The sequence below is a fragment of the Protopterus annectens genome, chromosome 13.part0 (genome assembly GCF_019279795.1).
Source record: "Protopterus annectens isolate FY-2018-M chromosome 13.part0, PAN1.0, whole genome shotgun sequence".
NCBI lineage: Eukaryota > Metazoa > Chordata > Ceratodontiformes > Protopteridae > Protopterus > Protopterus annectens.
The window spans coordinates 504,149,217-504,161,997 of NC_056747.1; the positions used below are offsets into that span (position 1 = coordinate 504,149,217).

General features: G+C 41.9%; 1 protein-coding gene across 1 annotated transcript in view; it reads right to left on the reverse strand.

Annotated features, from left to right (window-relative positions):
* The window catches only part of LOC122787923 (dynein beta chain, flagellar outer arm-like), a 5,188,001-nt gene that overhangs the window by 5,081,765 nt on the left and 93,455 nt on the right, over nucleotides 1-12,781 (reverse strand). The window contains exon 4 of the mRNA XM_044054850.1: nucleotides 2,375-2,500. Coding sequence (XP_043910785.1) covers nucleotides 2,375-2,500 — 126 coding nt within the window. The remainder of the gene's footprint in view (nucleotides 1-2,374; nucleotides 2,501-12,781) is intronic.

Genomic DNA, 12,781 nt, shown 5'->3' on the forward strand with positions numbered 1-12,781 from the left:
TTATGCAATAGACAGTATTTCAGCATGCTGTACAGCTTAGTACATTGAGGAGCATGGCAGAACCACAGAGAGACAAAGCCACAATATTAAATTTACAATGCAGCATAAACTTAGATAACCATAGTCCAGAAATATTGGCCTGAAGGTCTAAAAAATAGATGACAAATAAAAGAGGCCCTGTGATATACTACTGGCAACTTTATTAATTTCTGAAGTGGCAAATGCAACTCTAACTACATGGGTTCTGTCATGCAAACAAATAGGACAGGAATGTGAGGTAGTGTATAAATATCTGGGAGTTGATGAAGGATCAACAATAAAACATGAACAAATATGAATAAAATAAAACTTAGTAAGGAATATTTTAGAAGACTAAAATTAATGCCGAAAACAGCTCTGACATCTAAGAACAAAGTCCAAGCTATAAACTGATTTGCTCTTCCCATCCTAACTTACAGTTTTGAAGAAAATACTTCATGCTTATCAAATAATTTATAAAAACAGCGTACACCAACATTATATATTCCCCATTCTGAAGGAGGTATGGGCCTGCTCAAAATTGATTACATGTATAGATCTGTAATCCTAGGATTGCATACTTATCTGCTGACCTCACAATATCCAAACATAGTGAAAGTTATCAAACAAGAGGAGAATAAGTCTAAGATTACTTCCCTGCTTAGGTTTGCAGAAGCATATTGGTGTGAAGTGGGAATGAAAATCAAACCAGAAGTAAATAAAATCAAGCAGCAACTGAATGTGCCAAAAAAAAAGAAAGAATACAATGTGAAGGATCAGATGAGAAGGCAAGAAATGTGGAAAATGTATAAATATAGTTGCAAGTACAGAAAACTCTTGTAACAATGTCATGTCAAACAGGACAGAATGCAGGAATGGTTAAGGAGAGGTGAATTTAAACCAAAAGATGAAAGGTTACTATTGTCGGCACAGGATAGTGGACTGTGTACAATTTACAAAGTCCACTGAACATGTGGGAGAAACAGACAAATGCAGTTTTGTAAAACAGAATTGGAAACAGTCGCACACCTTGTTGCTGAATGTGATACACTAATGGCAGAAGGACTGTATACTGAAAGGCATAATAATGTGGCAAGATTTTTGCATTGGGGATTCTGCAAACATTATAATATTGAAGTAGCTGATAAGCATTGGAAACATTAGCCACAAAGCATTATAGGGATCACCATTACCAACAGTTCAAAAAAGATATGAGGAAAAACAGATACAGTAGTCCATGAAAAGACAAAAGTAGCATTGATCACTGAAATTGCTACATTCAGTGATTACAGTGTCTTATGTACAGAGAGACACAATGTCGTAAAATACAGGAATACAGGCAGAAATAAGGGCAATGAGGAAGGATACCCAGACAATTCCAATAGTAGTAGAAGCAATGGGTCTTAAAAAAAGAATCGTACTTAGAAATGTTACTGATACGTGTAACTCCATATGAATTGCAGGAGTCAATTCTGGGCACATTGCAAGTGCTAAAAAGAGCACTTTTGGCTAACATCAAAGACTGAAACAATACTAATTTCATGAACTTTAACCATACTTTGACTTAGGAATGGGGTCCACTCCAATCATGGTATTAGAAAATCAAAAGACTTGGAGAAATTAAACTGAGAGGACAAATAGCCATCCACCGTATTACATAACAATGTATTCAGATTTACAAGTTTGTCACTAATGCCTGCATAGGTAACAGTATCAATGGCCTAGGCCAGGTCAAGATATGCTATATGTAGTATATAAGCATTATCCTCTGCTTTGGTTACTTTTTCAAAGAAGTTAATTACATTAAAGAGGCAGTACCCTCCTCTGATAAAGCACAATCAGTGAAGGTCCAGGTGAAGAGGTTTTCTATTCTAGATTAGTGAGGTCTGAGATAATATGCTCCGTAGCTTTACATATAAGGCTAGTTACACTAATAAGTATATAATTACCGGAGTCCATGGTTAGGCCACCCTTGAGTAATAGCATTACAATGGCAGTTTACCAAGTTTCAGGAATGCAACCAGTGGAGAGGCTCAGTTTAAAGAGGTTAAGCAGTGGTCTAAGACAGACTATATTTGGCACTGAATCAGGTAACATGGTATATTACCAGGATCCATGGATGAGCTGCTTTTAGCTTTTCAGATGGCTGTGAGAACTTGTTCCATAGTAATTAAAAGGGGTGGTTGGGACAGTGGAATAGCTTCAGCTGTAGGTGCATAATGGCATTAGATGCTTAACAGTATCCTATTAATTAAATCATTATACTGATCAGTCTTGTTACATTAAAAAATAGCATTTCAAAATATCCTACAGAGCTAGATCATTTTACAGCTTGACATTTTTCTGCTAAACCCACCTTTATTTGTTTAATCCATCCAATAATGGTTGACTCTAAGACATGAATAACAGCACCTCGTTTTTCCACAGAAGATACTGCTTTAGCCAGCACCTTAGCTGCTGGTATAGGAAGCACAATTGAGCCCTGTAATTGAAAACAAATATTCAGGGTAAGTGATAGCCCTTTACCAACTGTCATCATTCAAAGCAGAAAAAAAACACTATTAGCAAGTCAACTGCAAATATTTTTTCCAGTTATTTAGTTATTTTTGTTAAACCTTTTCAGCCACAGCCCAAGAAAAAATACAAAGCTTACATGTATGAACAGTTTAGATTACTCATTCCTATATATCCACAACACTGAAACCACCCTAATTATCTAGAGACCCACACTATCATAAAAACAAAAATAGGACCTGTTGGCAGGATATATATCTTTCACAGTGAATATTAATTTTATGGAATAGACTCTTTTAGAGGTAAAACAGAGTAGCATGACCCTTTTTAAGTGTAACTTGGATGACTGAATGGGCAGTTGTAAGTACACCCCAAGTCTGGCCCCTCTAACCAATAGAAAGAGGCCAAAACTATGTCAGAGTCTGGTATTAATTTATGTCTTGGTAAATTGGTGGGATTACTGGCTAGGCTATAATTAGTCCACAGGATAAACAGTCAAGTATGAACCTATGAACTCAACCAGTACTGTGTTTAGCAGATGGGGAAAACACAGTACCCACAGGATTCCTGTGGGGATATGAAACCAACTTGCAAATTCCATACTGACTAACAGGAAAAGAGTAATGAACATCACCCTATGTAGTCATAAAGCAACAGTACCACCCATTGTATTAATATTCCAACAGTACAGGAATAGTAGATACTCCCTCTATTCTTTGTGTACATTCATAGGTTCATAGGTATGTACTAGGCTAATGGGCCTGGAGCCCTTACAAGCCTAGCCCACAGGATTACCCTGGCATTGTGCCACCCGACCTTAGTTCCCAGTGCCTCTGTCGAGTAGAGCCACTGGAGTGATCCCGGGGTGAATTTTCTATTTCCCATCCATTCATCAAGATTTATCTTGAAGAGGGCCAGTGAGGTGCACTGCTTAACATGTATGGAAAGTCTATTCCATAGCATGGGCAGTCTCTGGGTTATGAACCTGTCCCTCCAGCATGTTCTGTTGATTGTGGTAATGAGGCTGAGGTCTCTGGAGCATGTGGTGTGGAGGGATTGGGATTTCTTTAGATGTAGCATTTCTAACAGAGCTGGGTCAGACATGGCTTTGTAAGTCAAGCAGAGATCGCCTCTAAGTAGGCGATATGAGACAGAGAATAGTTGGAGTTTTTTAAGTCTGTCCATATAGGACAAATGTTTAAAGTCTGGGATCCTCTTTGTGAGGTACTTTTGTGGCCTCTCCAGTTGTTGCAGGTCTAGTGAGGTACATGCCAAATGGGGCATCGTACTTGATGATTGGCCTAATAAGGGAAGAGTAGAGGGAGACAATGACCTCTTTCTTACTGGATGCAAAACCCTTAGTGATGAGATGTGCCATATAGAAGGACTTTCTGACCACAGTGGCAATGTGGTGGTCAAAAGAGAGGTTGCTGTCACCCTGTGTTCCCAGATCTAACACCTTCTGTGTTCAGTGGACTACCATCGATGTGGTAATTCGTGGGAACCGGGTTTTTCCCAAAGGGGATGACGACACATCTTTTGGCATTGAGCTTAAGGCCATGGTTCTGACATGAGTCGTTGGTCTCAGTGAGGCCTTTCTGTAGGATGTCAACATCACTTGGGGAGTTAATAATAGGTCACACCTTGCAATCGTCTGCGAACATTGTCAGCCAGAGTCCCTTTCTGTTGGCCTGGACTTCAGAGAAGTAGATACCAAACAGGAGAACCCAGTGGGACTCCATTCTGGACATTGACTGGTCGGCAATCTGACTTGGAGTCAGCTACTTTCACATTGTGGGTTCTATCTGTGAACCACTTTGCAACCTACCTAGTGATACAGGGGTTGATGCCAAGCTTAGTGAGTTTTTCTAGGATTCCTGAGTGGGGAATGGTATCAAAGGCCTTGGCCAGATCAAGGTAGGCTGTATGAACCACCTTGCCTTCATCCACAGATTTGGTGACTGACTCAAAGAAGTCAACCAAGTTGAGCAGACATGATCTAACCTTCACAAAACCAAACTGTGTGGGATCCAGAGTTTGGAGATTCCCTATATTCTTGTTTATTAGGTCAATGATGATGTGTTCCATACCATTGCATATCAGACTCATCAGGCTAATGGAGCGATAGTTCTCAGGGTCTGTAGTCACTCCTCCTTTGAGGAGAGGTGCCAGTTCACTCTGTAGTTCATGTAGAACATGACCAGGGATATTGTCAGGTCCCATAGAAGCTGCATTCTTGGCCTTGGACAGTGCTGTGCAGCAGTAATACTGGGTGCCTGGCAATCTACTGGTATTGTGATTGGTCCTTTGGGGAGAGAGGGGTAAAGTTAGCACTGAATCTGTCGGCCAGTATATTGGCAATATCTGTTGGCTCAGTATAGGAGGTACCATTGTGCAGTAGCTCAGAGTAAATCTGGATATTGCCATGGAGATTCTTTACATAACTATAGAAGGCCTTATGGTTGTCTTTACTATCATCTGCAATTCTGTTTTCATAGCTAGCTTTAGAGGATTTGATGAGGGATCTCAACTTTTTGTTGAGGCTGATAAGGGAGTTTTTCCAGTCTTGGGACTTTACCTTATTCCACATCAGTTTCCTCCTTCTGTTGTAGAGTTTGTTTATGGCAGGGGGACCACCAGATTGGTTTCCTTTTTTTGGAAGAAAGCTTCTTGGTTCTGCTGGGTATGGCAAGATCCATGAATTTGTGTACATGTTCGTACAGTGCATTGGTGTATGATTTGGCAGTCATGCAACTATTCTCCATTTGCATGGGTGCCATGAAGTTAGCCACCTCTGTTTTTAGGAGCCCAAAGTTAGCTTTGGAGAAGTTTTTCATGGTGGTTATCTTTGCGGGGAGGAGGTTTCCAAGGTGATTAGTTTGTCATCAGATCTAACCAGGGAGGAGTTGACTACTGGTGTTGAGCAATGGTCTCCAATGTTAGTACTGACCAGGTCAAGGATGTTGCTACTTCTAGTGGGGGTAAAAACAAGCTGGTCCAGGGCACTGGAATTAATGAATTCCAAGAAATGTTGGGCAAGTGTATTGGTACAGGAGTAGTTTTCACAGTTAATGGAGGTGTAGTTGAAGTCGCCCAGTATGAGAGTGTTAGGTTGGACCCTAATATTCTCCAGGGTGCTTTGGAACATGGAGTGTGAGTCTTGGGACATGGTTGGGGACCTATAGCAAGCTACGACCTGAAATTCCTGTCTTACCCAATGTTACCTGCACCTGAAGTATCTCTAATGCGTTATGTTGGGCTACCAGTTTGGAGGTGTGCGCATCCTTTATGAATATGGAAACACCACCATCTTTGGAGCTTTGGTCCAAGTTCTGGGGCCAAAAGGTGTGGAATGAGTTATAGCCTGGTAGTGCAGGGGTGCTTTCTGCTGCCTTGAACCAGGTCTCTGTTACAGCACAAATGTCAATGTTCTCCATTTTAAGGAGTGATTTGGGCGATTGCATTTTGAGATTTAGACTTCTAGTGTTGAGCAGCATGACCCTCAGATTGCATTTGTTTATAGCTGTTACGGTGGTGATTTGGTCTTTGGAACACCACCTAAAAAAGGCACTATATATTGCTTATCCATCCACTGCACTACTATTCTGATTACTGAAGGAATGGTGGAACATAACTTCTCCTCATTTCCCAGTACATAGTCTGTTAGAAGGCACTTACAATTTCTACAGTAGTAACTTGTAGTATATTCACTCATAAAATATACAGATCTATAAACAAGTCCTGGTTGGGCATGCAAGCTGAAAAAAGCCAATGAGAGTAAAAGATGCACTGAACCACAGCTGTGCTCTTCACGTATTTTATAATCGGTTTGCTACATGAGATATATCATAGCAAATGCTCAGCACATTGTAATGATGGCTGCTTGTGCACCAGGGCCATCTACATTTAGGTTCATAGGTAGGTACTAGGCTATCGGCCCTGGGGCCTATATAAGCCTAGCCAAAAAAGTTCCCTGGCTTTCGCCACCCAAGAAAGTTATTTTCCTGTGCCCCTGTCTAGCAGAACCACAGAAGTGATCCCCTGGATGAATTTCCTATTTCCCATCCAATTGTTGAGATTTTTTTTAAAGAGGGATAATGAGGAGCCTTGCTTGATGTGAATGGGTAGTCTGTTCCACAGCATGGGAAGTCTCTGGGACAGGACTCTATCACTCCAGCATGTTCTGTTTATTGCTGTGGCAAGGTTTAGGTCCCTGGAGTATGTGGCTTGGAGGGATTGGGGTTTCTTTAAGTGTAGCATGTCCAACAGATCTGGGTTTGGCATGGCTTTGTATGTTAGGCTGAGGTCGACTGAGTAGGCGATAAGCAATGGAGTAGAGCTGGAGTTTTTTTAGATGGTCTGCATATGCCATCTGTTTGAGGATGGTAATCCTCTTAGTGAGGTATTTCTGTGGCCTTTCTAGGTGTTGTAGATGTCTTGCGAGGTACATGCCAAATGAGGCGCTGTACTCTATAATGGGTCTGGTGAGGGATGAGTAGAGAGGAACAATGACCTTTTTTTTCTGGAGGTGAACACCTCTGTGATGAGGTGTGCCACCTAGAAGGATTTCCTAACTACTGTGGCGATGTGATTATCAAAGGAGAGACTAATGTCCACCTGTGTCCCAAGGTCTCTTATTACACTTTCGATGTTTAGTAGACTACTACCTATGTGGTAGTTCATGGGTACAGTGTTTTTCCCAAAGGGGATGACAATGCACTTCTTGGCATTGAGCTTGAGGTCATGACTTTGACACCAAGCATCAGTCTCAGTGAGGCCCCTTTGTAGAATGTCCACATCATTAGGCAATTCTATTATGGCACCTAGTTTGCAGTCATCTGCGAACTTCATTAGCCAAAGACCTGCTGTATTAGCCTGGACTTCTGAGAAGTAGATGCCAAACAGGAGAGGACCCAGTATTGAGCTCTGTGGTACTCCACATGTCCCTGGTCTGAAGTTGGATTTGGAGTCTGCTACTTTCACTGTGTGAGTTCTGTCAGTGAGCCAGTTGGCCACCCATCTTGTGACATAGGAATTTATGCCCAGTCTAGTGAGTTTATCTATAATTCCAGAGTGGGGGAGGATGTCGAAAGCCTTGCCGAGGTCAAGATAGGCTGTGTGCACCACCTTACCCTCATCCATGGCTCTGGTGACTGCTTCAAAGAAGTCAATCAGGTTTCGGAGACATGGGCTACCTTTTACAAACCCAAACTGAGTGGGGTCCAGAGTTTGGAGGTTACCTATATCCTTGTTTATAAGCTCCAAGATTATATGTTCCATGACCTTGCAGACCAGGCTCGTCAGTCTAATGGGGCGGTAGTTCCCGGGGCATCTGTGGTGGCTCCCCCTTTGTGGAGTGGGATAACCATCAATGTGCGCCATTCAGTAGGCACAAAGCCTAAAGTGAGGCTATGATTGAACATGGTATTTAGGTGGGGTGCCAGTTCATTCTGTAGTTCATGCAGAACGCAGCCTGGGATGTTATCAGGTCCCATGGATACTGTGTTCTTAGTTTTGGAGAGTGCAGTCTTTACTTGTGCAGCCGTGATTACAGGGGCTTTGCATTTTTCTGGTATAGTGATAGGCCCTCTGGGTGATGGGGGGGTGAAATTTGCACTCAACCTATCTGCCAGGATGTTGGCAATATCAGTTGGTTCTGTATATCTAGTGCCATTGTGCTGTAGCTCAGAGCAGATCTGAATGTCACCATTGAGAATCTTGACATTGCTGTAGAATGCTTTGTGGTTGTTTTTAGAATCAGTGGCAATTTTATTTTCGTAACTAGCTTTGGGGGATTTTATGAGGGATCTCAGCTTCATACTGAGGCTGACCAGGGAGTTCCTTCAATCAGGGGATTCTACTCTTTTTTTGCAACAGCTTCTTCCTTCTGTTGTAGAGTTTGTTTATGGCAGGGGACCACCAGATTGACTTCCTTTTTTTGGAGGATAGCATCTTGGTTCTGTTGGGGATGGCACGATCCATGCACTTGTGTATGTGCTTATACAGTGCATTTGTATAGGATTCAGCAGTTGTACCTCTATTTTCTGTCTGTATGGGTATCGTGAAGTTTGCCACTTCTGTCTTAAGAAGCATGAAGGTAGCTTTGGAGAAGTTCTTTACAGTGGTGTCCTTAATGGGGGGTGGAGGCAGGATATTGATGTCTAGGGTGATTAGCTTGTGGTCAGATCTGACCACCAAGGAGTTGACCTCTGGCATGGAACATCAGTTGCCCATACTGGTAATGATCAGGTCCAGGATATTGCTGCCCCTGGTGGGGGTATGGACAAGCTGATCCAGGGCATTGGAATTTATGAATTCCAGAAAGCATTCAGCAAATGAGTTAGTACACGAGTAGTTTTCCCAGTTCATGGTGGGGTAGTTGAAATTACCCATTATTAGGGTATTGGGCTGTACCTTAATATTACCCAGTATATCAAGAAACATGGAGTGGCATCCTGGGGCATGGTGGGGGATCTGTAACAAGCTACAACCTGGATTGCAGTCTTGCCCAGTGTTAGTTGCAATTGGATAATTTTGGATGCATTATATTGAGCAACTAGCCTGGAGTTGTGGATATCCTTAATAAATATGGACACGCCTCCTCCTTTAGTGTTTTGGTCCAGGTTAGGTGGCGAAAAGGTGTGGTATGAGTTATAGCCTGGTAATGCAGGGATGCTCTCTGGAGCCTTGAACCAGGTCTCCATCACTGCACAGATGTCGATGTTCTCCATTTTAAGGAGTGCCTCGAGTGAGTACATTTTGAGGTTTAGACTTCTAACACTGAGTAGCATTACCCTCAGATTTTACTCGTTTATACCTGCTACTGTGGTGAGTTTGTCATTTGAACCTTGCCTAAAAAAAAGGCACTATAGGGGTGGCAAGAGCCTTAGTCAGTATCTGGAATCCCAGAGGGGACAGGTGCACGCCATCTCTGGCAAAGCATCATGGTCTGTTGATCATATCATCCCAGGCAGACAGAAATTGGATCCCCTTAGAATGACAACAGAAGCTTAGCCATTTGTTGAAGTCAATCATTTTGTCCTTGTATTGTGGTATCATTCTGGGCAATGGCAGGATGCTACTCAGGGCTAGGGTCATACTTGCCTGGGCTACATGATCCGCGATCTCCTCCATGTCTCTTTTCCTGTAGTCCAGGGAGGTACGTCTCAGGTCATTCACACCAACGTGGACAATGACAGAGTCATATTTGTACTTGTTGTGGAGTGACCTGAGTGCTTGTGTTATGTGGCGGACCCTAGCACCCGACTGGCAGCTGACAGTAACATTCTCCTTGTTTAGCCTGGTGAGTGGGACATCAGTGTGCCTGACTATAGAGTCACCTATGACTAGTGTGCTGGGTACATTGCTTTGACTTATGGGCTGAGGTTGAGTGCCACACTGATTTTGTGGGCTATGCGTCATTTGGGTAGTGTTGAGAGGTAGTGGTTGCTTGCATTTCAGTTTTGGAGGTCTCTGTTGTTTGGGAAGATTTTTATTGAGAGCCTCCATGAATGTAGGTGTGTGTTTTGTGTTGCTATGTGTGGGTTTAGGTGGTGTAGGTTTTGACAGACTATGTGTTGAGTGTGGTGTGGTGCAGGTGTTTACCTTCTCCTCTTGACTGTCTAGTACAGTCTTGGCTGGAGAGAGCTTGGCTTCCAGTTTGGTTATATAAGTGCATCTCTCACAGGTTGTGGTGTTGGGTGGTAGGAGGAGAGGGTTGTCAGTGTACATGAGACAACTGCTGCATTGCCCCAAGATGCCCAGATTCATCAGGTGGACAGGGAAAAATACTGAGAGCTGACCCTTAGACATGCCTGTTAGCAAAGAGAAATCAGACAAGTGAGATGGAAAGGACATTGTAAGGCAGTATGCAAGCGGAAAGCCTCATGCTCTGTAAGATGATAGACCAGGTAGTTCTAGAAAAAAATAAATAAATAATAATAATACAAGAGGGGCTTAAAGTAATTTGTGCATAACAAAGACTTTTAGATATAGCTGTGAAACAGAGTAGCTTATACAGTGTGATCTGCAGAGATGGATAGTTGACTTTATAACTGTAGAGCCCATTTTTAGATAATAGTATTTACAAATTATTGAAAAACTAAAATTATGAAACTGTTTATAAAAGGAGGTAGTCATATATGGCAAAGACTGATATACAGTGATTTTATATGCATTAGAAATGATGTGACAAATTAACATTAAATGTAATTATTAGAAAAATAACACAAGCGGTATGTGTAACAGTTTAAGTGATAGCATTAATGGAAGTATAAAGTATATGTTACACTAAAAAGGTTAACTTAATGAATACATGCTGAAATAACTAAAGAGAGTAAACTTGGGGGAAGTCATGAATATTGTAAAAGTAAACCGAAGGAAATGTCGCACATTACTGCATATGACTTTGTGGCTGCTTAAACACATAAAAACAGAGTGCTTCAAAGCAAGTTAGAATTTAAAAGTTGCTTAAAACTAACAGGAAGCAATATTCAAAATTAGTGAATACAAAAAGTCTTTGGGCTTATCCCGGTTAGGGGTCGCCACAGCAGAACTCCGGTCCGCTCATGATTGGCAGTGGATTTGTACAGTGCCGAGTTGCCAGCCTGATGCCCAACCTTCAAAGAAGACACGCCCATTTACGCTTGCACCTACCTGCATGTCTTTAGTGTCACTCGACCACTGGGAGAACATGTAGACTCCCCACAGAAAGCGCTCTAGCTGAGAATCGAACGGGAGAACCTCTTGCTGTGAGGCGACAATGCTAACCACTGCACTACCGCGGCCATATATTAGTGAATACAATATTGTGTATTTTAAATTAATTGTGGTTGTTTGAAGAAAAGTAGCACTGAGTGCTTCAGCTGTGCAAAAGCAAAATAAAACAATTTTTGCATACTAGTAAACATGAACTGGTATGACTAAATTTCTCATGAATTGTGGCTGCTTAAACTAAATGGGGCAAAAAGGTTTTATATCATCAAGAATACACTTTCATACCGTATGTACTTCTGCAAATCTAGAATTTATTTTTTGTCATGTGAACACATGCATAACTATGGGTCTGGAAGTCAGAGGACTTCCTAAACAGTAAAAGGAAAGAACATGGACAAAATTTTAAAAATGTCTGAACTAACTGGATAAACTACTACTTTTGAAGATACCAGTGGATAGTCAACTTCAAAGCCATAGCTAGGTCATGTGACACCCTGGGCAGTTCACCAGACTGGTACTCCCCCCCCCTTAAACCAGATAAAAAAACTGTACAGTTATGTTAGTCCTACTTACCTGTGACAGTCAAAGTTCGAATTTCATACTGCCTCAGTGGCATATGGGTTCTTTGACTGCACAAACCCACTCTGGCAGCATTCTAAAGCTCAGAATCCCCTCTTCTGACTGTCTGTGACAGGGGATTGTCCACACCACTCCCATAGGAGATAGCCTACCTCTGTCACAGAAAGTGAGTTATTCAGGATTTTAGTGCTAAGTATGATGAACCAAGAAGGACAAGAAGCAAGAATTGCCTGAAACTAACAAATCTGTAGACATAAAACACAAACACAGATAAAAAAGAAGCCAACCAAAAATACAACAAGGTTGGATTCCATCAAACTATGGGTGGGTGCTGCCACTGATTCAGTGTAAAATATGAACATCTAATGTTACAGGTAAGTAGAACTTGTACAACTGCACTATGGTCGTCATTCACACTGCCTTAATGGTATATGGGTATATGGATAAATTCCCAAAGCTTACTCTACCTGGCAGGAGGAAGGACACGGATCCATGAACCCGTGGAGAATGGTCCTCACAAAGCCTGCTCAGGAACTTGAGAAAGAATCTAGTTTGTAGTGCTTTGTAAAGATATGTAAAGAGGATCAGGTTGCTGTCTCAAGAACGCTTTTGGAGTCCACTTATTTCCAATATGCCACAAAAGAGGGTAAGACTCTGGCAGAATGTGCCTTAACTTTGCCTGAAACAGATTTACCACAGTGTGAGTAACCAGAAGAGTAGCTGGCTCAACCAGTGCCATATGCCAGTACCTTGAACAAGCAGCCTATCCTCTCAGCTCTTCAAATGAGGAGCTGGCTCAACCAGCTCCCTATGCCGGTATCACAGATCAGCACTCTACCCTCTCAGCTATTCAACTGAAGAGCAAAAAAAATAAATAGATAACTTTATTGTAATATGCCAATAACTACATTGCAGCAATTGGCTAATAACAGTTAGATCCACACACAGCCCCCTC